Below are 25,351 nucleotides of genomic sequence, written 5' to 3' on the forward strand. Positions count from 1 at the left end.
TGAGCCATTGCTTTTAGCTTTTCAAATTATACAGAATTTTCTGTAATGGCCCCAGCTATACAATCTATGTTGCATGGTACTCAGCATCGAAGATGAACTCTACAAAGATTTAGTGCCAATCTGTAAAAGCAGTGCTATCTTGAAAAGAATGCGAGCTGCCTTCTAGTGAAGCAGTAGAGCCAGTAAAATGATTCCAAGAACTAAGTTTCTTCTCTGAAATGTTAACAAGGCTCAAGATCAGATGATACATACTTCCTTGCAACCTTCTGTGACAAGAATATGCTTCATAATAGATCTTCATGACCTTCCTAAGAGTCAGGAAGTGAGAACAAGAGTAACAGAAGATGGACATGGACCACGGCTCAGAATCTTCCTTTGAGGGGACTGTGCCTGTGTATCAATGGGACGCCTAAGAACACAACAGTCACTTTAACTTTCTTCCTCGGCAATTACGCGGCAGTTATGTTTCTGCTCTTCAGCTACAGATGAATGTATGGGAATTATCACATCCAACACATTATAAAAAGGCCCGTCGGACTGACTGAACTGATACTGGGAAATTTGTTCCAGATATAACCAGGGCCACTAAAATATTAAAATATGACCAGTAACCAACCAATCTGAAATATAATAAAAATAAGACCAGCTATAAATTTGTAGCATGTTTTGGAAAAACGGTGACGTTAAGGAAGGATAACGTACGCTAAGGGTAAAACAAAGTCATCACGGGACCTGAGACTTTGTTCCATTGCTCTATAGAGCTGCTGGACAGGTGACAGATAGAAAATTCTGCTCACTGGATGGGGCTGTTTTCCTATAATGAAGAAGGATCACTCATCAAACCGAACAAAAGTAATTCAAATTACTTTTGTTTTCCAGGTACACAGAAGGCAGGTACAACGAAGTCTAAGAGAGGGGATATAAATACCCCAGTTAACAATGTGAATCACTAAACTAGCCTTGAGGCTCGTGCCATTTGGATGAACTCGATAGTGCAAAGTCTGATCGATCAACTCTAGAAGACCTCAAGATTAAGCCTTTCAATAAACGCTGCATCAGAAATTGGACTTCCGGGATCCCCCTTAGCCTGAAACAGACGAGCTGTTACTACACACAGGGCGATTCCACCTATTCATTGTTCCATACACTACTCCTGTGTAGCTTTCAAAACATCCCCCTCTCATATCAGCCCCAATTACCCTTTTTTCAAATTTAGTTCACACAGGATAAGCCTTTAGGAAGCAAATGGAAAAGAATTTTAGGTACCTTTATATCTGGGTAGAAACAGGGTTCCTGTTTGCAAACAGAAACTTTAAGGAGTCAAAGGTCACAAAAATGAGACTCTATTTGTAAATACAAAGCAAAGCTTATACATACCTTACTCAGAGTTTTGCTTTTCTTGAGAAGAGTTTTTCCTGGCTCCTCAGTGAAGAAGATGTGTTTGTGTTTCATATCGATCTGTCTTCTCATGTCCAAGTACTTTGCCTTGTACTTCACATTCTTGTGCAGATACCTGACCCTCCGGTGACTGACATTTGAAATTCCACCATATCTGTGACCAAAGAAAAAGAAGTGGACTCAAACCTCAGGGTCTAAGAATCTGCTTCCTTATATGAAAAGACAAGAAAACTAACAGTTTTCACTATTTTCCTATTAGCAGCCACTATTTTAATTTCATTTTTTTAAATTATGGAAATTATGAAATAAAGTGAAAAATGCAGAGGACTTTTTAAGGTCTAGCTTGTATGTTAATTCCCAAGTAAATGTGAAACACCAAAGGTGGGAATATCAACATATCTTACAGATAACAGAAAGGAGAAATTACATTGTAAAATGTAATTAAAAAAAACAGCAGGAAACTATAACCCCAATGCATGTTGGGGAAATATAATTTTTTCTCACAGTGAGGTGATGCCAAAGCTCTTTTAACACGTATCTGGATATGTTCAAATTGTCTTAAAAGTGGCCACTAGATTCTTAAATCAATATGAACTAACCTAAGAAGCAAACCCCCCATTACTAAAATAATTAGAGAACCTGCTGATCTAACCATCTGAATTTTTCCAGTCCTAAAAGATATATGTCTGCTATGAAGCCTTCGCTGACTCTATTAAGCCTCACTAATTGCCTCTCTTATGGACTATTAGGGACCAACAGTGTAATATATAATTTAGCACTTATAAACAAACTCTGAACAGTTTGGTTTTAAATGTCAGTTGTTATCTTCTACCTATATTATAAACTTCTTTATAAAAAGTGTATCTTATCCTTCTCTTTTAAGTGAAATTGGGTGCTCTAAAATAGAAGAATAGTTAAATTCCAGGTAACAGAATAAATCTCTATGAGTATATACCAGCAAGAGCTACCTAAGTAATTTCTCAATAAAATTATGTGTGGGTAGAAATAAATTCTGCCAGGGATTTAAATGTGGCAGTTATCAGGAAAACCCTTTATATTATTAACTTTTATGAACTCTAGCCTTAAATGACTATATGGCTGAAGTACACAGAAATGATTACAATTTTGTAGAATAAAAACATCAGATTGCTATGAAGTGCAACTGAGCTAATACATGTGAATATATCAAATGTACAGTGATAGCTCTACAATTCTTACTAGCAAGAGGGGTTAGTGTTTTAATTGTAACACCTCAAATGTTATGAAATACATCACCATTATTCGCTATCTGAATATCAGAGAGCTTTAGGATAGCTGAAGTGGTTAAGATTTCTGGACGACAACGGCATTTATGGAAAATTACTTTTGTCCTGAGCCGTGCTTGAATCCTAGAAGGGAACCGTCGACATCAAAGTCTGAATCTGGGTTTTCATCGATGTCCAGTTCATGGCTAAACAGATAAACAAAGCCAACAGTGGTAAGTCATTATCTCCAGAGCCCACCAGTTCAGGCAAGTATTAAAAGGTACATACAGTCAACCCATGCAGACTTTCCCACCACAACAATCAACCACAGGTCACAACCCAGGAAGACAGGAAGAAGAGTACTTGAATCAGGATTTTGCAAATGAGATAAATTCCCTAGCAGTGTCCGGGACACAGTAATAAGCGCTCAAATCTTAAACCACGTCAAGTAGTATCTCTATTCCTGAACAAATATAAATTTCCCCCTTTTCTTTCGGGAAAACACCAGTTAACCTGCAGCCTTAACTAATCTCCTAGGTGATACCTCTAGAGGTTTTCCTTAAAAACAAACAAGGAAACATTTGAGAAGTATCAACCCAACCAAGAAAATTACAAAAGAGAAAATATTGTTAAGAAGGTTGTGATATAAGTAACTCAGTAATCCCCACCTTTGGGGGATACCTTCTAGTGATCCCTACTACCTGGGCAACAGCAACAAATGCAAACGATGAGAAATAACTCTTGCAAATTACGTTAAGCTCACTGAACGTTTATGGAGGACCCACAAGAACGTACAAGGGCCCAAGAATATCAGTGCACACAGAGCCTCTGCCTCTAGGGACTAGTAGGAACCAGAGGCGTTAACAAGCAACATATACCGTTTGGAAGGCACACGGCAGAGGCCCGCTTTTATGTACTAAGCTACTGAGCCTCTAACGCTTGCTGACACGTTCTGCACAGAGACGCAGTGTGAGACTTGCCTCCGCTTGAGTTTGCTTGGCTTCTGCTCAGGCGGATCTTCGCCACTCTCATCTCCATCAGTGCCGATGAGGCGTGGGCTGTCTTTGACTGTGTTTGCTTCTGATGACTCTTGTGAATCTAAAGAGGTAGAGGTACTGCAGTTGATTTCCGCCCTTGGTTTGACAACTCTTGTCATTTGCAAAGGCAATCAAAGTACGCCGGGGCCTCTCCTGCAATGAACTGATGCTAGACCACATCTATCTATTCCACGCATCCACGTGCAGAGTGTGCAGCTCGGTCTATTCAGGTCTAAAAGTTTCCATGACCTAACTACTTAGAAAGTGGACTACAGGGAATTCCCTGGCGGTCTAGTGGTTAAGACTCGGAGCTTTCATGCCTTCACTGCTGTGGTCCAGGTTCGATCCCTGGTTGGGGAATTAAGATCCCTCAAGCATTGAGGTGCGGCCAAAAAAAAGTGAACGATAAAACTACTTTTTCCTCACAGCTGTCTAAATCTGTACAAATTAATCCACAAAGTTACCTCTGTGATAGCTGTTAGCTACCACATTTTGATGGGATTCTAATCTAAATGACTCTAAAAATGGCATGATCACATTTGATTAAAAATAACTTCTCTTTATTAAGAAGCAAATACATCTAACTGCCTCTAATATAGCTCTTAAAGTAATAATGGAAGTAACAGAAAGACAAACACCACCATTTACAAAGAGTGATTATAACCTGCGGTGGCTCCGCTGAGGCACGTGTCTGTGTTCTGTATTCCTTCGGACTGGAGCCAGGTGGCTGGGTGGGACCAGAAGTGGAGAGGGGTCTACCCTGGAGACAGCGGGAGCTCTAGTGTTGCGAGGACAGGCTATTTCAGGAGACCCCAGCCACAAACAGTGGAACACGTACATATGGGGAGATGCAGTGTATGCCTTACGTTTTGGTCTCAAGGAGGATCCAAAACAAATGAAAGCCTGGAATTCTCAAATTGATCCCGAGGGCGGTCACACTGGAGCCAACTGCAGAAACGTCTAATTACACACCTCACTACGGGAACACGCAACGGGAGCAGTCTACACACACGCCTGAGAAAACAGGCAACACGAAGGCAGAGACTGTGAGGTTTACTGTGTCTAACAAAGGAAGCTAAGGGACGTGATCAACAGGAGGGACAGGAAGCACTTACTGACCAACATACACACTCCAAGGTTTCTGGTCAAAATAAGAACAGGACTTATCAAAAGACTAACATAAAATACCCACATTAAAAAAGGATGAAAATAACAGCAAAATAGAAAGGAATGAGAATACCATACTGAAGTAAGTTCCATTGTAAGAGGACAGAGAAGCTCATTAGTAACTCTCTAAAGGACACTGTAGGATGAAGTAAGGTCAGTGACCTGAGAGGAGCAAAGCAAACCCACTTGTTAAGTAAAAAGCCGAAACCTTTTGCTTTACATATATGAATGAGGCTGAGAAGAAAGTTGCTATGAACCAGACTTTTCCAGCACCAAACATCAAGGATGCCAAGACAACAAGTCAGTGGGTTTCAGGAGTTCAGGTTATAAAAACGTCCTCCTCTCCCACTTTTCTGCTGCACCAGTTGATGGTCCCCTTCTCCTCACAAAAGCCTTCTTATCTGCCTACTCTAGCTTCTCCTAGCACACCTCTCACTGGCTTTCTTTAGTCCCGACAGTGGCACCAGTCTGCTCAACAATTATTTCTTAATCACTCAGGCAGGAGTCAACCAAGTTCCTTATCCTGGATATTTGATGAGAATCCTGAAATCAATCCGTTCAGTTACAAAATAATCTTATGCCCTGTTGAGACTCTCTATAGAGCAAGACTTCACTTGTCCTGAACGAATTCCAGACACAACCCCCATTCAGATTTGCCTAACAGCAAATGTACGCTCACAGCTACTCTTTAGCACGTCTCCTATAAACTTAGTTGCTCCAGAGAAACTTGGACATTCCAAGCTCACTCTAAAACTAGATTTCTTAATGGATTTCCAAGTTGTAATTCACTGGCCACCAAGGTGCAAGAGGAACGAGTGATACTTTTGAGAACCCTATGCAAATATTCTTTTTATTTACATAAAAGGATAATAACTTGTAACATAAAAGTAAGATGGATTAGATCATTTCACTATTACACCATAAAATGTAGCTGGCATTATTTAACTCTACCATAAAGGATTAGTGTTAGCTATTTTGCTAAATAGACTAATTTTGGTAACCATTACTCAGCAGGATAAATCTTGGCCAATCTTACCCTGAGCTGGTTGGCTTGTGCTTCTGTTCCCAGACAAGCTGCTTTCCTTGGTTCCTCCATTACATGGTTCACTTTGGCCCGAAGCAGGGCATTCTCTTCTGCTGTTCACTTCACGCTGACGTCCGTCACAACTCACAGAGGGATCTGATCGGCTCTGTTCTACTTCCTCTGAATTCAGGCTTATATTACTAAGTCCATCAAGAATTTCATTATGATCTTTATCACCTGAACTAGAGCTTTCGCTACCCACTGATGAAGATGCAGAAGAAAGTTCATCTGCTTTCGTGCGATTTTCGTCTTTCTTGTTGTCAACTTCTGTTTTAGACCCACAAGTATCTGTATCACAGCTTTGTGAAGCTTCAAAAGTCCAACCCTGAGCTTCCCAATACTGAAACTGTTCCAAATAATACCAGTACAGCTGGCTATAATGCTGCTCCCATTCTGCCTTTGTATTAGGGACGTTCCAGGGCTCTGAGCACGGCGTCTGACCTGCATGCTTTTCTTGCCAGCTTTGCCACAGCAGTTCCCCCCCGTATTCCTTCCAGTACTTCTCCCAGAGCTCTGTAATTTCCAGCTTTGGAGGTAATGTATTTTCAGCAGGAAGATTCTCACCGTCAATGTCTTTTTTGGTTTGAAGTTCATACCTTCTGGTGTTCTCATTCTCAGATGAAGATGGATCATCTGAGGCCAAAATGTCACCTTCCTCACATTCTCGTCTCCAAGATTCTCTCTTAATTTCATCCAAGTACTTCTTCTGACGCTTTTTCTTTTTCTTTTTTCTTTTAACTTTGTTTCTAGTATTCATAGAGGCCTACAAAGGTCAATAACTTGAATATAAATTACACTTCAGAAACTGTAAGAGGTAGAATCTAAATCTATTTTGACATTAAATTAAACAGAATACCCTCAACCCCCCAACCTGGGTTTCAGTTACACCAACAAGTGAACCTTACTATCTACGTTTCCAAGAGGAGGAACAACCACACATGGGACATATCACAACTTGCAGTTTTCGTTAACTTATAAATATGTACGTACATTTAAGAAGAGGTGAAGTGCCCTGATTCATGAATGCATTAGATTTGGGATAAAAAGATTCCACGTGATATTTTACGAAGAAAACTAAGAAACAGAAACAAGCTAAGTAAACTAATACTTACCTCAAAATTCTTATGTGCAGACACACTACCAAACTGAAGTGGCAGTCCCATGCTTCTCATGAGTTCAGCCTCAGAATCAAGTTCACTTTCATCTGGGCCTACGTCTTTGCTGTCACAGGACTCTGCAGCGCCCTGGGAACGACCGCCCTCTTCCTCTTCTGCAGCTTGCTCTCCTACACACAGCACTGTTACTTTAGCTTAGTTTCAGAGAAAATTTAGATGCAGCTTTCATCACCCTCATCTTAATGAAAAGGAACCTGAGACCCAAAGTTATTACATGACTTGCACGAAGTAAAGGTGTGTCAATGTGAGTTTTTAAGGGGAAGAAAAATAAAAGGAAAAACAAAGGAACTGATGGGAATATGGACTTGTGAGAAAACAGCCAACTAAGAACCAAGAACAAGCCCTAGTCTGGCTCTGCTGGCCGCTGTCCACCCAACTGCTCCCTCAGCTCCCTCCGCGGAGCACCTCCTCTCGCTGGGTACTGGGCACAGTACTGAGGACGCACGAGGGAACACAGCAGGGCAGCCCCGGGGAAAATGTCTACATTTCCGCATTCCCCATCTGCAGCACTGCTGCACTCGATCAGTGGATTTAAAATGATGACCCGTGGAGTTATTTTAGGAGCTATTAACACGGGAGATGAGAGGTAGGTCTTCAGGCCCTCCACAGGTACTTCAGTCATGACTGGATTTACACCCTGGGACTCTGTGGGGAAGTTCATTTAATGAAAACGTTCTGCTGTTAAAAGTCTGAAATCCACTGAACTGGAAGATCCTTTCAAGCTCTCTGATTGTAGGTCTTAGAGAAAACCTGCTTTATCATAACAAAACAAGTTTTACTTTATCCTAATGTGGTATCTAAAAGTAGATCATACCACTAATTGGCCAAATGCCATCCAAATGCTCTATTTTAAAATGGGAGACGAACACTTTATATATTAGCATACTCAACTAGGGCTGAGCTGCACTCCAGCTACATGATCTTAGGCAACAGAACAGGGAATCTTCCCACTGCAAAGATGGAGACTGAGAAAAAGAGATCTTAAGTGCACAAATTCTATTAAAAGAAAGAGGGGAAAAAGACACCTATCTAAATAATGAAGGCGATTCCACTGAATGAACTTGGGAAAGCTCAGCAGAGAGCAGAGCAGGGAATATGAATCGGCTCACCTTGGTGCCCCTCTCGTGGTGTGCATGTGTTCCTATGTTAGGTGGGGCCCCAGGGTCTAGAGAAATCTTATTTGTACAATGTAACACTGAAATGCAACCAAACGTTTCATCCAGTGTGTAAGTGAAGACGTAGAGATTTGCTCCACCATTGTGAGAGGCGGGGGTCTTCGAGGGTAACGTGACACGGTACTTGTGCTGATTTTAGCCTACACCTCGGGCCACAGTTTTCCCCGTGTCCAGAGAAACATGAAAGATCTGAAAGGACATGAAAGGACAAATGGGGCCCAGAGAGGGAAGTCTGACAGAGACCAAGATGGTTTCCAGGTAACTAGGTGAGGCTCAAAGCGTAGGTTATTTGGGAAAGTTAATCCAGATTGTGGCCTCTTTACTTCAGCCAAAAGGCTGTGGCTGTTCACTTGGAGTTTATCCTGAATGGTTTACATATAAAACTGTTGAAGTATTTAAGCGAGGAGGCCGTTAGCGCGGGGTGGCTCTGATACCTTGGTGGCCTCCCCGAACAAGCCAAAACCTAAGCCAGGGCCAGGGAACTCCGACCTGAGGAGACGGGGCTTAACCGCCACACACGAGCAGCCCAGAAAGCTCTCCCAAGTAAGGCAGCTGCACAAACTACGGCCAGGCAAGTGATTTCCTTGCTTTGCTCCCGCCTCTCCTCTGTACAGTACCATGGTTAGTTTTAGCAAAAAAAGGGCTATGTAGCTTCATACTGTATTACCTGAACTGTTGCCATCGTCTTTAACGTAGTAGCCTTTTAATCCCAAATTGCACAATTTCCGATCTCTGTGAAGCAAATTAAACAGTCAATATTGAAAAAAATTAAACTATAAACTTAGTGAAAAAACAAGCTTAAGGCAGCATAGATTAATAAAAAGGTTAAAAAACAGAAAAGCTATCTGCTAATACATTCTTCTTATCTGTAATATAGAGGTAATGATACATACCTCACAGGGTTCTAATAAGGACTGACTGCACACATAAAGCATTGGGTACATATCACATGCAAAGCACGCAATAATGATAACTACTAATTTATTAAAATTAAGTGGCAGCTCTGGATACTGGGGAAAGAATCTGATCCTCCTTGGGATATACAAACAGTGAAATATTCTCTCAATTTGCTGTAGAAAGTGAGCATAAACGTGAAAAGATTTATCTTACACCTCTATAAACCCACACGCAGACCCTAGTCCATTTGCAAATAGGCCAAGTTATCCACTGCCTAGTAGATAAGATATTCATGGTCTGAGCTAAGGTTGTTTTGGGGACTAACATAAAATTAAGTTCTTATTTTATTAAACCGAAACATAAATCGAAATAAAACAATTCAGTCTCAGAGTTTTAAAAAGTGAATAGCTGAACTTTTCTTTACGTATCTACTTCTAAATTTTTTCTTTACTAAGATAAGAATTTCATAAGCAAAATAAACCTAACAGAACACTTAAAATAAAGGGAAGGGGGGGAATTTTGCTATTATCTTCCTACCGGTAAATTAAGCTGTAATAAACTCCACCATAACTGCCATAACAAGGCCATCTGCAAGTAATAGCTACTACCACTCTTCTAATGGGAGCAACAACAAATTCAACAAAACAAAATTCTTGTGTACTTGATATATCTCATATCCCCCATCTATTTATCTTTTGACACTTTATAAAACGTAACATAGGTGGTGACTTAGCAGGACATGAACGGGGGAGGGGATGAAGTGCAGATGTGCTCTGGCAGCATGCCCACGGACCCCCAGCAACTTGAAGCCTGGGGCGCGGGGGCAGCCACAGAAGGGCATCGACGGTGTGCCCGCTAGTGCCCAAGGGTATGGGCATGAAGGTGTCAGATGGAGAAGAGGGTCAATATGGTTGCAAGATTGGTTACACCGAGCAAATAAGTAAATGCACTGAGGATAACGACAGCCAAGATTCTCCGACACACACCTTTGTGTATGTACGTGAAATGCCCACTCAAACATATCCCGGTTTATTTCTACTCACCTTTTGGGCCACTTTTCAAATGCTACTTTCTCTAAGAAATCTCTGTGATCCATGGCAAAAGGTTGGGTTTTTGCTATAAGAGCACCTGGCACTTCTCTCCCATCTTGTACTTACAACTATAATTAACCAAATAATTACGTACCTGGCTGTCTTAATATTGATCACCTTTGCTAGAAAGTAAACTAAGGATGTAGGGATGGGCTGTGCCAGATACCCCAGTGCTAACCAGTACCTACCATGACGGAGCACAAAGAAAATTCGCTGAATGAACACACGCCTGCATGAATACAGAGACGACAGTATGTTGCTTTGTTTTTTGGCTGAGCCCCGTGTCTTGCGAGATCTTAGTTCCCTGACCGGGGATCGAACCCCCTGCAGTGGAAGCGCAGAGTCCTAACTCCTGGACGGCCAGGGAAGTCCCCAGACGACAATATTTTTTCATTAAATTTAATACAGCGCTTAATTTTTTTTCCGGATTAATTTGCCGATTACTCCACAAAAACACATGGCGAATAGTAAGAATTCCTTCCAACTTAAATTCTGTCTTAATTCTATAATTCTAAATAAACTATGTTAAAAGTACCACATAAAATTCAGTTCCACAAGTTGGATCTAACAATAAGCCAGTGAGAGGATTAGGGTAGATATACCCGTTTCAGAGATTAAAAAAAAAAAAAGGATTAAGTGGCGGAACTCACACACCTAATATATGTATATATATTTTTTAAGAAATCCCTAAAATCCAATTCTTGAGTCAGTGCTTTCCTACCCACTAACTGTCTGCCACGCAGCGCAATTTGTGGCCGAAACAAGTATTTTCCAAAAATAAGCACGGCTCAAAAACTGATGTGATTATAGTTAAATCTTTTCTCCCGGGTAATGAGAAGTTCTATTTATGTGCATTTGTGCTTTAATAAACCTTAAGGTTTAAAAAAAGATGTTAACTAGAAACGTTACTCATCTTCAAACCTCCGCCCTGTGCTATCACATCCCAGATCGCTTTCATTTCACTTCCCCGCAGCTTGTGACCGTCCCCTCAGTTGACGAGTGTAAAATGACAAACACGGGCCACCACATTCTCTCCTAACAGCCCGCAGAGCAGACTTACTCCATCACTTCAGGGCCGTGGGCGAGCACGCCGTAAAGCCCGAGGACGGTTCTTCCTTTCTCTCAGGCACCACTGTACCCGACGGTCGGACACTCTGGCCCCGATCCCGGGGATCAATCGCCACCCCAACCCCTACAGGTCAGGAAACCGAGAGGCCCGCGTGCGACTTACTCCACAAACGCCCTGGAGCAGAGGCAGAGGATGCAGGAGTCCTCCCGCAGGTCTTCAAGGAAGAGACACATCTCCGCCACGGAGCTCCACTTCTCGCAGTACATCGTAGCGCCTCAGAGGAGGCGGCCACGCGGCAGATTGCGCGGGAAGGCCTCCCGGCCGCTGTTCGGCTACTGGGGACCGAGGGCAGGACTGGAGGCGCGCCCGGCTGCAGAGGAGGGACGGACCCACGAGCACTCCACCCCGGAGCACGAGAGAAGCCGCAGACGGAAGTGGTTCCGGGGGTGGGGACACAGGAAGGGACGGGGCGACGGGCGGTGTCACATTCAACGCTGCTCGGGCTGCAGCCGGCGCTTGGCTTTTTCCTTCCGGGTCTCTCGGGGAGAACGGCTGTTCGAGTGCCTCTGCTTCCCCGAGTGAGCCACCGAGGAGCTCCCGCCGCTGCTGCAGGGTGAGGGCGAGCCGAGCCCCCTCTGCTTGCTGCCCGAGGTGCGTCGTCCCCGCCTGGGCCTCCCCGCGCTCCTCGGCGCCCTGCCAGCCTCGGGGGCCGGGGCGCCGCGGCCGCGCCGAGTCCCCGGCCTCCCGCAGGACTCGGGCTTCGGCTGGGGCCCCAGAGTGGCCGGGAGGGAAGGCCCTGCCTGGGTCACAGCGAGCCCATTCACCTCGGCCCGCATCTCCCCTCGAGCCCCAAACACTGCAGTTCGGCGGGTGCGGCCTCCACTTGGGTCGGGGCCAGGTGCCTTCCCCCGTCCCTGCAGATCCCTGGGCTTCCCGGGGCCGCTCTGATAGGGAGGCGAATGGAGCCCACTGTGTGAAGCCGAAGGTGGTCGTGGGGAGGGGGTCGCGTCCACACCCTTCAGTCCCGGCGGGGGTCCTGGTCGATGCCCCTTTATACCACCTGTGTGACCCGGGCGGCCACGGAACCCTCCTGGGCCTCGCTGTGAGCATCTGTAAATAGGGATGATTCGTAGGACCTGCTTCCTCGGACTGCTGGAAGGACCGAAGTGGGTATCCAACCTCTCACCTGTGCTGGTCATAGTCCGGGTAGGTCCATACTCTGGAGGCGCCTGGCACTGTTTCGGTCTCCGGAGTCTGCAGTCTGTGAAACAGGGCTCAGCCCTCCAGCTGCTGATGATATACGAAGGATACATGTGCACAAACCAGGATGTCGAAAACGGGAGCAGCGCTGCTGGATTTGAAAACAGCAATCAGTGTTTGGTGCGTGGCATTGGTTGAGATCGCCCAGGCAGTTTCCTCTTGAAGCACGTTCAAACTTGAAGGTTGTCGGGGCACTTAGGACTTTGCTTGTGCGATGGATGCTGGAGTTGGTTTGGCATTCCTTTAGAATATGTAAGAGCTAAGATAAAATCCAGACGTTTAGAATGGCCCCTAATATTTTGGCCGCATTTACTGGTGAGTGGAAGTAGAAGGTTCATGTTCAAATGAAATGTTTATTCCCGCATCCTTGCTGCTGCCTTACTCATGTTAGTGACTCAGAAAGATAAGACTGCTGCACAGTTACACCAGTATGGTTGTGTTAACATTTGGGGATGAGGATAGTTAAGAAAATAAGGGTGGAACAATAATTATGAAACAGAGTGGAAGATTCTAGCTAGGAGTCGAAGGACATTCTAGGATTGAAAAAAAAAAACAAAAACCAACAACATAAAAAACCACCTTGAAAGGTAATTCATCTCAGAACCTAGAGTTCGAAGCTTGAAATCCAAAAGATATTGCTTTAGAGATAAAATGGTTGAGTTTGCCAGATATCATAACTGAAATATTAAACTTCATTTTTATTGATGGTTTGAAGTAGAGTGTACTCACTAAAACTGAGTACAAAAGCCCTGTTGAACCATTATTAAATCTGCAGAAAGGAAAAGGGAAAATTAATTTGGATTTCAGTGAGTATTTCTTGTAATTGGCATTTTCAGCACATCCTCAATGTGGCTCACATACTAAAAGTAAGAAATGAATCTGCTGCCATACATGGTGCTAAAAGTACCAGTAATGGTTAAAAAAAAAAAAGGAATAGATTTATTTCCTTAAGTTTTTGTAGAAAACAAAACAAAAAAATCCTGTTTTATTAGTTTTTGAAATATTCTGATTTTAAACATCTATAAAGTTAGTTATTGTAAATGTTCCTTGCCATCAATATCAACATGCTGATATTTCAGCTTGTCAACTTTTTCTTACAAGTTACGTGAATTCCAGATGGGAAAATATGTGATGCATAGGACTGTTTCACTGGAGATTTTTGGGGGGGGAGGGGTTAGGAAATAACCTAGAATTTTGGTAACTAAAATATTATATCTCCCCCAAAACATCTTTTAAGAATTATAGTTTTTATTGGATTAAAATACAGTGGTAAAGAGTCACATACAGCCTATGGTAAATTGGAGGGGAAGAAGAGCCAGGCAGAAGTAGAGGGAAGATAGAAATTGCAATCTTAATATTTTCAGCCTTTCTGTTAGAGAGAGAGAGAGAGACTTGAAGTATAATGAAAATCAGAGTAGGAAGTAGGAGGACTGGGTTTTAATTTTGGCTCTTGGTTTTTCACTGAATTAATTTAGTAACTGGGTAAGTCAACTTGGCTTTCTATTTTTAACTTTTCCACAAAATTAAGAGGTTGTATTCATTGAGTTCTAAGGCCATTTTCCCATTTTATCATAAGTAAGTATTTTATCAATTCAAAAGCTTGTTATTTAAATTCCTTTGATAGTTCTCTAGTGACAGATTTTAGGACACTGTCTTGGTCCACATTTTTGTCCAAAATTTGGATGAAAATAGTTTACATCCATCTGTATTTAGTTAGCCAGCATTGGTTAGGTGGCTAGTGTCTGCTAGGCATAGTATTCTAACTGCTTTTACATATGTTTTCTCATAACCATCTATTTAGTGACATATCCCCCGTGTTTAGAATAGTGCCGAACACAAACTACATACTTGTTTGATAAATATTTATTGAGTAAATGAATTAAAAACCGAGTGATGTAAGTCTTTTTGGGGCATCTTCTTTTTTATCCACTGTATTCTATCCCCTCTGGCCTAGGCCTCAACAGTAATCTCCCTTGCGTCATCCATTCCTTGTTCTCTCATCGATACATCATCACTGGTGTTAAAAGCTGCCGTATTTTTGTTCATCGTAAGACAACAAACTTGATCCACATTCCTTTCTGGATACCCACCTGTTTTTCTGTTCCTTTTTGCAACAGTAATTCTCTGAAGAGTTGTCCATATTTGCTATTTCCAATTCATTCCCTCCCATTCTTTCTTGAACTTTCTCCACCTGACTTTTATCCCCACTCTATCAAAACCGGTCTTATCAGGGCTTGTCAGTGCCTCTGTGTTGTAAAATCCAAGGATCAATGATCTTTATCTTACTAGACCTCCAAGTGTCACATGAAACAGCTGAGGACTCCTTTCCTGAAACACTTTCTTACCTTGACATCCAAGATGCCACGCCTGGAAGGAGAATGCTGGTTCCTCATTGGCTTCCCAGCTTCTAAAATGTTGAATGCCCCAAGGCTCAGTCTTGGAAACTTTTTTATTTTATATTCACTCCCTAAAGGGACCTTCTTTAGTTGTACGGTTTTCAGTACTGGTCTATATGTCACCGAATCGCGGGAGTATTTCTTTAGCCCTGACCTTCCTGCTAAACTCTGCTTGTGTCCAGCTGCCTTCTGACCATCTCCACGTGGATGTCCAGTAGAATCTTAACGTGTTCAGACCTGAATTCCTGATGGCCAGGAATTCCTGGGGTGTCTAAACCTGTTCTCTGGCAAGTCCATCCTCTCGCAAGCAGGCTAACGATGATGATGATGATGATGAGAGTAACACTTGTTTAGTGCCTTTATGGTGGGAGGCACTCTTCTGAGCTTTTTTCACGACAGTCTCATTAGGAAGGTACTGTTGTTATTCTCATTTTATAGAGGGAGAAACTGATGTTACGTAACTTGTCTGGGTCACACAGTAAGTGGCAGAGCCTCCCAGGATACAAACCCATGTTGCCTGGACACCGTGAGGCCATACCGGACTTCTCTCGCTCACGTTCTACATGCATTCACCAGCATATCCTGTTGGCTTTATCCTCAAAATACATCCAGAAGCTGATCATGTCTTACAGCCCGCACGCTGGCACACCTGTTCATCACTCATCTCAGTGACTGCAATAACTTCCTGTTTGCTCCCTGTGCAATGTATTCTCAACACAGCAGTCGTTTAGAACCCACCCTTCTGGTGCCTTTTCCATCTCACTTAGGTGAAAGCTGGCCCACAGAGTTCTGCAGTGCTCCCCACTTCTGACTGCCCCACCCCCCGCCCCGCCCCATCCCTCTTCCTCAACCCAACTGCTTTGCTGACCCCTCCAAGTGCACATCCTTTGTACTCACCGTTCTTTCAGCTGGAATTCTCTTCCAAATGCCCGCACGGTTTGCTTCCTCACGTCCTCAGGTCTTTGCTCAAACATCCTTTTAGAGAAACCTTCTGAGACCACGCTGTATAACGTAGCAGCCTTCTCCTTACCCCCTTGTGTGCGGGATGTTGTCTCCATGGCGTCTCCATCAGCTAATGTAGTATATCTAAGTTCTACTGTTATCCCAGTTTTATAGATCTTAGCAAACCCAGGCCCAGGTGGGTTACTCTACCTGCTCCGCTCCATATTGGATAAGCAGAGTCAGTCACAGGGCGTGACCCGAGTGGTGAAAGGTTACGGAACCAGGTCCCAGGAGTGGATGAAAGGACTAATAAGGATTCTGACTAGAAAAGAGGATTTTGTAGCTTTGTGATAGCTGTCCTAAAACTTAAGAGGTTGTCTAATGGAAGAGTTTCAATGGTACAGAACTAGGTCTATGGGGAAAATTCCAGGGAAGTAAGTGTAAGGAAGGTCTTTTTAGCATTTCGATGAACGGTTCTGATGGTGGAAAGGGCACCTTTTGAGTTTTCTGTTCTGGAAGGTTTTAAATCAAAATCTGGGTTGATCATTTTTGGAGGAGGTCCTTGCATGCAGCACTTGGACGCTGTTAGCAGACGGCAGGATCTTGTGAGTGGTCCGCATAGCCCCTGTCCCTGGGTGTCTGCCTTCGCACTGTCCCTCTCCCCTCTACTGTGTGTGTTAAGTGTGTGTAATAAATCAGAACATAACTATGGACAAGAGGTATAGTTCTTTTACCAATTTGGATGGGGCGAGGTACTAAAGAAGGTTTTAAAATCACAAGATTTTACAATCCTATTAAAAATTGGAAATGAAACTAGATTTTTTTTTTAAGATTTTTTTGACGTGGACCATTTTTAAAGTCTTTATTGAATTTGTAACAATATTGCTTCTGTTTTATGTTTTGGTGTTTTGGCTGCCAGGCATGTGGGATCTTAGCTCCCTGACCAGGGATTGAACCTGCACCCCCTGCTTTAGAAGGCGAAGTCTTAACCACTGGACCGCCAGGGAAGTCCTGAGACTAGATTATTGGGACAATTGTATTAAGCAGTAAGGGTCAAATCACCAAAATGATTGGTTTTCAGGCCTGGGAAGAGCTTCTTTTAACATATTTGAGAGGCTATCATAAATTTTAATGTATTACTATTTGAAAGCTCTTTCTGTTGATATGTAATTCATCGTAATATTCACCATTTAAAAATGTGCAACTCAGTGGTTTTTAGTATATTCACAAGGTCGTACAACCATCACTACCATCCAATTCCGGAACATTTTCATTATCCCCAGAAGGCACCTCTGTTTCCATTGGGAGTCACTTCTCATTGCCCCCTGCCCCAGCCTCTGGCAGCCACTAACCTTTCTGTCTGTGTGGATTAGCCTGTGCTGGGTATTTCATGTAAATGGAATCATACAAGGTGTGGCCTTCAGTATCTGACTTTTTTTTACTTAGTATAATGTTTTCAGGGTTCATGCATATTGCAGTATGAACTAGTACTTCATTTCTTTTTGTGCCTGAATAATATTCTGTTTTCTGGGTATAGCATATTTTTATCCATCCGTGGATGGGCATTTGGGTTGTCCATTTCTTGGCTATTATGAATAATGCTGCTGTCAACACTTGTATGCAGATATCTGTGTGAATATATGTTTTCAGTTCTCTTGGGTGTATACCTAGGACTAGAATTACTGGGTCAAATGGTAACTCTGTGTTTAGCTTTTTGAGGACTGATTTCCATGGTGACTGCACCATTTTGTATTCCCACCAGCAATGTATGAAGGTTCTAATTTCTCCATATTATCAACAACACTTGTTATTTTCCTTTTTTTTTTTTTGAATATAGCCATCCTTGTGAGGAAAGCTCTCATTTTAAAAAGTAGTAAGTTTTGCTCTGTTGCACGCTAAATGATCAAACACTGGTAAATTTTAGCAGTTTGCCTCTTTAGATGGATTGATTAAAATGTGATGTAAATAAAACACAGGTTGTGGGCTTAATGTGTGCTGTGTCCACCTTCTGTTACCGTAACAGGCCCAGGTTTCTCACAGATAAATGCTATTGGTTACAAGGAAACTGGGCTAAATCCTCTTAACGCTGGAAGAACAAGTCAATTCTGTGCCCTGCTAACATGCTAGTTATCAGCAAGATAATCTTGGCTTCAAGACAACATGTAATTGCTCTTGTACATCTGTCTCTCCTTCTCCCTCCATCCCTTTCTTTCATTTTTTCATTTCCTGCCTCATCCTCAAAGGACTTGAGATGATTTTCATTAAGTTTATATGGTATGGAATAATGATAAAATATCTCTAAGGGTAGAACCAGAAGCAGAGAAAATAGTGACGGAAGCAGGAAATCTTCTGTAGGAGGACATGATCATGAGGCTGATGCAACCGCACCATCGAACATCACGTCTGCCCATCAGCTCGTTATCTGGCAATGACTAAAAAGAGACAGAGTCTGTTACACATCTTAACTTCATACTTTTTCTCTGAAGAAGCGAAGTTTCTAGAGCTGTGAATTTAAAAAGTGTCTCAGGTGGGGCTTTATAGTGTGGAACTAAAACAGCGTATAGAGGTGTCCTCACTAAAAGCACTGGTAGTGTGAGTGTAATTTTTAATTGTGATACACTAGTATAGGGCTGTAAGCATAATTGTCACACATTGGTGAAAGTGTCTTGCCATTTATTTTATGGAAATTCTATCTCTGGGTATTAATGATTATCTTTTTTTAAATCATTTTTCTTCCTTTTATATACTGTGTTTTTCAGAATACAGACATTGAAGCTTGGGACAAGATATTTATCTAATTTCTGGTAAGTTAAGTGAATGGTTTAGAGAATGACATAGAATAATTGCATGCTGTATTCTTTTTTTTTTTTTTTTTTTGCGCTACGTGGGCCTCTTACAGTTGTGGCCTCTCCCGTTGCGGAGCACAGGCTCCGGATGCGCAGGCTCAGCGGCCATGGCTCACGGGCCCAGCCGCTCCGCGGCATGTGGGATCTTCCCAGACCAGGGCACGAACCCTTGTCCCCTGCATCGGCAGGCGGACTCTCAACCACTGCGCCACCAGGGAAGCCCCATGCTGTATTCTTTCAATCATTTAAGATACAAGAGAAATTTTAGTGACTATAAGATAAAAATGACACTGACAAATTTGTATTATTGTATAATGTCAGAGGAACAGAGAGCTTTTCTATAAACTTGCTTGGAAAAGGTAATATCTAAAAATGTATGTCATCATTTCCTAAGAATTAGGTTACTTTTATTGAATCAGATATTGATGTTTTCTTCTATGAAGAATAGTTATCTCAACATAACCTAGTTTAAGATACAAACGTTCAGTATGATCCATTAAGATATAAGTCAAATTATTAAGATCAATCTGAAATTTCATTCATCAGCTTTATTTTCCTCTTGTAATTGTAGCTTGTGAGTTATTTCAATAGCTAAACCCAACACTCTTCACAAATGAAACCCATTTTCACATTTAAATCTGCAACAAAGTTAACTTGTTAGCAATCTACTCATTTTTGGTATTAAGAAAGGACTACACAGTATTCATGTAGGCTAAAACATTTAACATTTCAGCTGTGAAGAGAATAACTTTGGATTATTTTTTCCCTTTTAGTGGCTAAATTAAAGACCTGCCATGATGTCGAAGAAAGAGACTGAATTTGTCATTTTCACCTAAAGAAAAATGATAGACAAAAATCAAACCTGTGGGACAGGACAGGATTCCATGCCCTCCATGACTTGTCTGATCCACGTACTTGAAGAATGGTTTGGTGTGGAGCAACTGGAGGACTACTGGAATTTTGCAAACTATCTCTTGTGGGTTTTTACACCACTCATACTTTTAATACTTCCTTACTTTACTATCTTTCTTCTCTACCTTACTATTATTTTCTTACACATTTATAAGAGGAAGAATGTATTAAAAGAAGCTTACTCTCATAATTTATGGGACGGTGCCAGGAAGACGGTGGCAACGCTGTGGGATGGACACGCGGCCGTCTGGCACGGTAAGCGAGATTACTTTGAGTTTTGGGCTCCTTTTCGTGTGGGTGGCGCTGAAACCGTGTTACCCTTTCATTTTGTTGATTGAGGAAATATTGAAAAATATAATGGAAGGGATAGTTACTATTTCCTGTTACCTGTTTGCATGCATTGTGCATATATATGTCTTTCTTAAAATGATTTTTTCTGAGCACACTAGTTTCCATTAAACAAAGAACCACATAATAATGTAGACTATTACTCTAAGCTCAAATAAAAAATTAATAGTTAAGAATCTAAGAGAGTAAGAGATGAATTAAAACAGTATAGAAAACTGTTTTGAAATTGCTTTATTTTGCGTTTACTTCCATTTTGTTCAAAATAAGTTTGACTTCCCCAGTGTAGAGATTTTTAAAAAATGAAAAATAATATTAAATAGTAATAACATTAAATTAGATATAATATATATACCAAAATGTACCCGTTTTCCGTTTGCTGTGTGACTTATTCAGCTGACATGTTGTCATTTTAATCCTACATATGCCTGCAAATCTTTTTGAACACTTGACTGTCCATTACAGTCAAATGCTTAACGTGCATCAGTTCTTATAATTCTTATAATGCTGTAGAGAGAGTCCACGTGTTATCTCCATTTTACAGTTTTCCCATAAGGAAACTGAAGAACAGCGAGGTTGTTAGGTGCCCGAGGCACGCCAGGACACCAGGGAGAAGGGCCAGGATGCAGCCTCTGACTCCTGGTTCCAGGCCTGTGCTCCTCTGATCTGTGCTGTGCCGCAGGCTTGTCCTTGGTTGGGCTCAGGGTCAGAGTGTAGCGGTCGACAGACAGCAGCTTTGCAAACAGGAACCACATGCCGTCGATGTGTTGAATTCTTAGTATTTACCCATGAATACGAATGCCCTTGCCAGTCCGTACAACTCTCATACCTGCTCGTGGTTGTTCACCGGAGGTGGGATGCTGTTTCAGCATTCCGTGACCAGAGACCGTGCCTATGTGGACTGCTCTCGTTCACTGTCTTTAAAGCAGTGAGACAGAAATTCAGTGGCCTCGTTTACAGTACTCGGGAAACGATGTCCCCCTCCCACTTATAACCCTCTATACTTCAGGGTAATATATGTTGTAAGGAATTTGAATTTTTTTCTGTTTCGGGAGACATGATTTAATGTGGATAAATTCAAGTGTTAAACTTATTTTGTAGGAGCATATATAATTTTGAGGTATTTATTATTTATTTTCCTGAGGTATTTAAAAATATGCACCTATGGCTCAGAGGAAGTAAAATATATAGTTCTTACCATGTTTTAATGTTTTATTTATAATAATTTAACGTATTTTAGTAAGATAAGTGATGCTCTCTAAAATGATTTTCCTCACTCTGCTCCTTGGTGACGCACAAAGGCGTCTGTGTGCGTATTTGGATTTCGTATTGATGTCAAATCAATTTTAATTTATGCTTTGTAAAGAGTCTTCAGAGGAATTTTTTAACTAATAAAAATGTTCATTTTAGAAAATGTGGCGAGTAAAAATAAAGAAGAAAATAATAGTCACCTAAAATTTACCATGCAGTTGAATTCTGTGTGTTTATTGTTTTTTATTTGTGTGGCAGACTAGTATTTTCATGTCACTGAGCCTCCTTACATGACTTATAATGACTATATGGACTCTGTAAATCCTATAACTAATTTACTTACCTATTGAGCTGTTGTTTGTTTATAACTGGTTTACTGTAAGTATCTTTGTATAAGAATCTATCCAGTGTTTCCTGTTTTGAAGTTAAATTTTACCCTCTAGTGTATATTATGTAAGTGCTTTATCATTTTTCAAAAAAATCTGATTCTCCTACATCAAGAAACATGAATTTGGTATTTCTTAGATACCTGCATTTCTAGGTAGTCTGTCAGTGAAGCCCCTGCCCTCAAGTTGCTTACAGCCTTTAAACTATAAAAATTTTGACTTTTTTACTTCACATTTTACTATTAATTTTTAAAGAAATGGACATATTTTATTCAGTAAAAGCGTCCTATAAATTAAACCATATGTAGTAGAGTTTTTTATGGGAAAATTAAATTGGAATTTCAGGAGAACATTCCTGCTGTCCTTCAGTTGGGTAAGAGTTTCCTTTCCCCTCCTCTGTCTTTCCCCCAGGGAAGGACTCCTGGGTCCGACTCCTGAGTTCCAACGAGGCCCTGCCAGTCACCGCGGGGGGACCTTGGACAGGTTACCTGATTTCTTCTCCCCTCCCTTCTCCCTCTTCCTCCTCCTCCCTTCCTTTTGCAACAATTAGGATTTTTTTAAACTTCATTTTAAAAAAATTTAAAATTACAGAAAAGTTGCAAAAATAGTGCAGAGTTCCTATTTTTCACTCAGCTTCCCCTGATGTTAACGTCTTACGTAACCGTTTGTATAGTTATCAGATTAACAGTGGTATAATACTATCAACCAAACTGCAGATTTTATTCACATCTTACCAGTTTCCCTGCCAGTGTCCTTTTACCAGGATCCCATCCTGCATTTGGTTGTCACGTCTCCTCCAATCTCTGAGGGTTTTTTAGTCTTTTATGACCTTCAGACTTCTGAAGAGTACTGCTCAGTGATTTTGTAGACTGTCTCTTAATTTAGAGCTGATGTTTTCCGTAAATTGATTGAAGTTGTGCATTTTTGATAAGAATCCCTCTGATGGTGGGTCCTTCTCAGCACATTGTATCTGAGGTTCATGATGTTGACACGTTTTATTATTGGTGATGGTGACTTTGATCACGTGGTTAAGGAGGTGTCTGTTAGGTTTCTCCACCACAAAGTTGCTATTTTTTACTTTGTAATTGATAGATGTCTTGGGAGAACTCCTTTAAGACTATGTAAATAACTCTTCTCTTCAAACAAGATACTTAACTTTTCTGGACTTCATTTCCCTCTTCTGTAAAATGGGTTGTTGGAAGGATTCACTGGGCCTTGATGTAAAGTACTTAGAATAATTTTTATTACATAATAAAAGTTCAACAAATGTTAGCTATCACCATTACAGAGCATCTTTCTGCAATAATTTGGAAAGCACTAAAATACATCACTTGTTTCTTGGTCACTATTAAGTTCAACTTCACACACCTACTATGTTCAAGATTCCTAGTATTTTCAAGGTATATTTTTAGGCTATCAAAGTTTTGATTCTTATTGCTAGGAAGAAATGCATTTTGCCACCCAGTATATACATACAGGTATATACTATTTCATCAAAAGTGTATATACTGTCTTCATGCGATCTGCTCTATTTTCTATTCTACTCTCTCTTATTTAAAAAGAAAAATGCTGACTATAACTGACTAAAGTGATTGCATAACTCAATGAGTGATGGCAACCAGCATTTGAAAATCACAGGTGCAGGTTAGCACGGGCACACCTCTAGTAGGAGGTGTGGTGTGGGGAAGGGCACAGGTCGTGGAGTCAGATGCATGTGGGCTTGCGTCCTGGCGGTACCACTGTGTGACCTCAAGTAAGTTACATGGGCTTTTCTTACTTGGGTTTTCTCATCAGTGCAGGGATTCTGTGAGGACCAAATGAGATAGTTATTACGGATCCAATACAGTGCCTGTCAGGTGAATGCTCAATAAATGTTCATTCTTGTTTCTGTGGGACAAAAGTGAAAGCACTATTCATGGAGAAAGTAACTTTTGAACAAGGCTTTGAAGAATGAGTGGGAAAGAAATTGAGTAACTATTTCACACCATTTTGTTTAAAAATTAAATAGACAGTTTTGCAGGAAAAGAGAAATGATCAAAATTGGTTCAAGAAGGAGAGAGAAACAGAACAGACCAGTAATCATGAAATAAATTGGAACAGTGGTCAGTCTGTATCCTCCTCCCTTCACAAAGGGCCAAGAGCCCACAGGTTATACTAAACTTTTAAGGAACAGATAATGCCCATCTGTGTTTGAGAGTGTAGGGAAAAATGTGGAGCTACACAGTTTATTTTGCAAAGCTAGCAGAACTTTGCTATTGAAACGAAGGAGAACACAAAAAGGAGATTTGCAGGTCAGTCTCATAGATTGTAGTTTTATAAAATTCAATAGTTATAATAAAAAAAAATCTTAGGAAGCGAAGACTAAAAGGTACTACTTCAATAAAGGGAATGTACCAGGAATCTTCAACAAAGATGATCCACATTGGAGAAGTGGAGAAGTATTAAAGCGAGTCCCATAAGTAGGGACCAGAACAAGGAGGCTCTCACCACTGCTATTTAACATTGTCCTGGAGCTCCTAGAAATAAGTACAGAGACGAGAAAAGAAGAGATGCCTGAAAGCCAAGTGAATCCACCTATCAGTACTAATAAGATCAGTTAGCAAGGGAAATGGGCGTGTGATAAACACAAAATTAGTAACTACTCATATACCACCAATAATCATTTTTAAAATGGAAAGGAAAAATGCTACTTGAGGCTAGATCTAACCAAAAAACACGTAAAAACTTTATGGAGAAACTGGAGAAACAAATGGAATTCAGAAAATGTGAAGTGGATAGAGAGTCTCCGCGTAGTAGAGATGTTGCTCTACAGCCCACACTCCCAGTTCCTTCACCAATTCAGTAGACTTCTAACACGTTTTCATCAAACGTCTAAAATTCATATAAAAGGGCAAACGAGAATAACCAAGACAAATTTGAAAAAACAAAAGAGGAAGTTTTCCCCTAGCATATCAAAACCATTAACATTTATAATGATTAAAATTACAGCGTTGGTACAGGGAAAGGATCATCACAAACAGATCAAACAGATTAAAAAGTCAGAAATGTGAATTTAGTAAATGATAAAAGTGGTATTCCAGATCAGCAGGAAAAGATATAGGAAAATATTTGATGATCTCCAACTACGGAAGGTCTTAAAGAAGATGCAAAAAACCAAAAACTGTTCAAAAGAGACAGAACTAAAAGACACATCAAAAGATGGGGCAGATCACCACAAGTCATTTACAACATGGCTTAGAAAATAATAAATTAGTAAGAAAAGAAATCCAACTTAAAAGTGGTCTAAGCATGTGGTCTAAAAATGGTCTAAATATAAATGCCAATAATTATAACAGATTCATAAGCCCACTAGTAATTCGGAAAGTGCACATTAAAACTGCACTGAGATAGCGTTTTTACTCAGAGGATTGGCAAATAATTAAAGTTTGTTGACATTAAAGGATGAGAATGTGGAGATGGGAACTCTCACTCGGTGCATGTGAGAAAGTACCGTAGTGTAGCGAGTCAGGAGGATGATTTGGTAGTTTCTGTTATCATTTAAAATGGGCGTGTACCATATGATCAACAGTTACCTGTCTTAGCATCCAGTCTAGTGATAAATTCACACATTCAGTGCACAAGGATGCATATAAATGAAGGTTCATTGCAACCAATATTTGAAAAATTGGAAACAATC

General features: G+C 41.1%; 2 protein-coding genes across 9 annotated transcripts in view; one reads left to right on the top strand and one right to left on the bottom strand.

The window, feature by feature from the left end:
• Positions 1–11,773, bottom strand: part of TGS1 (trimethylguanosine synthase 1) — a 36,088-nt gene extending 24,315 nt beyond the window's left edge. The window contains exons 1-7 of one of the 2 annotated variants that reach the window (XM_067712313.1): positions 11,500–11,772; positions 8,948–9,012; positions 7,043–7,215; positions 5,883–6,693; positions 3,623–3,740; positions 2,762–2,848; positions 1,378–1,552 (exon numbers count right to left, since the gene is read on the bottom strand). In XM_067712313.1, the coding sequence (XP_067568414.1) occupies positions 1,378–1,552; positions 2,762–2,848; positions 3,623–3,740; positions 5,883–6,693; positions 7,043–7,215; positions 8,948–9,012; positions 11,500–11,603 (1,533 nt within the window). In that variant the 5' untranslated portion in view covers positions 11,604–11,772. Of the gene's footprint in view, positions 1–1,377; positions 1,553–2,761; positions 2,849–3,622; positions 3,741–5,882; positions 6,694–7,042; positions 7,216–8,947; positions 9,013–11,499 lie in introns of both variants that reach the window. The other variant, XM_067712314.1, reaches the window with a different exon arrangement.
• Positions 11,774–11,822: 49 nt separating this feature from the next.
• Positions 11,823–25,351, top strand: part of TMEM68 (transmembrane protein 68) — a 38,073-nt gene continuing 24,544 nt past the window's right edge. Inside the window, exons 1-5 of one of the 7 annotated variants that reach the window (XM_067712322.1) lie at positions 11,824–11,988; positions 12,471–12,543; positions 18,695–18,739; positions 19,555–19,757; positions 19,849–19,948. In XM_067712322.1, coding sequence (XP_067568423.1) covers positions 19,704–19,757; positions 19,849–19,948 — 154 coding nt within the window. In that variant the 5' untranslated portion in view covers positions 11,824–11,988; positions 12,471–12,543; positions 18,695–18,739; positions 19,555–19,703. Of the gene's footprint in view, positions 11,989–12,470; positions 12,544–12,567; positions 12,718–17,958; positions 18,098–18,694; positions 18,740–19,554; positions 19,949–25,351 lie in introns of those variants that run through there. The other 6 variants (XM_067712316.1, XM_067712317.1, XM_067712315.1 and 3 more) reach the window with 6 other exon arrangements.

This window comes from Pseudorca crassidens, chromosome 17, assembly GCF_039906515.1.
Source record: "Pseudorca crassidens isolate mPseCra1 chromosome 17, mPseCra1.hap1, whole genome shotgun sequence".
Taxonomy (NCBI): domain Eukaryota; kingdom Metazoa; phylum Chordata; class Mammalia; order Artiodactyla; family Delphinidae; genus Pseudorca; species Pseudorca crassidens.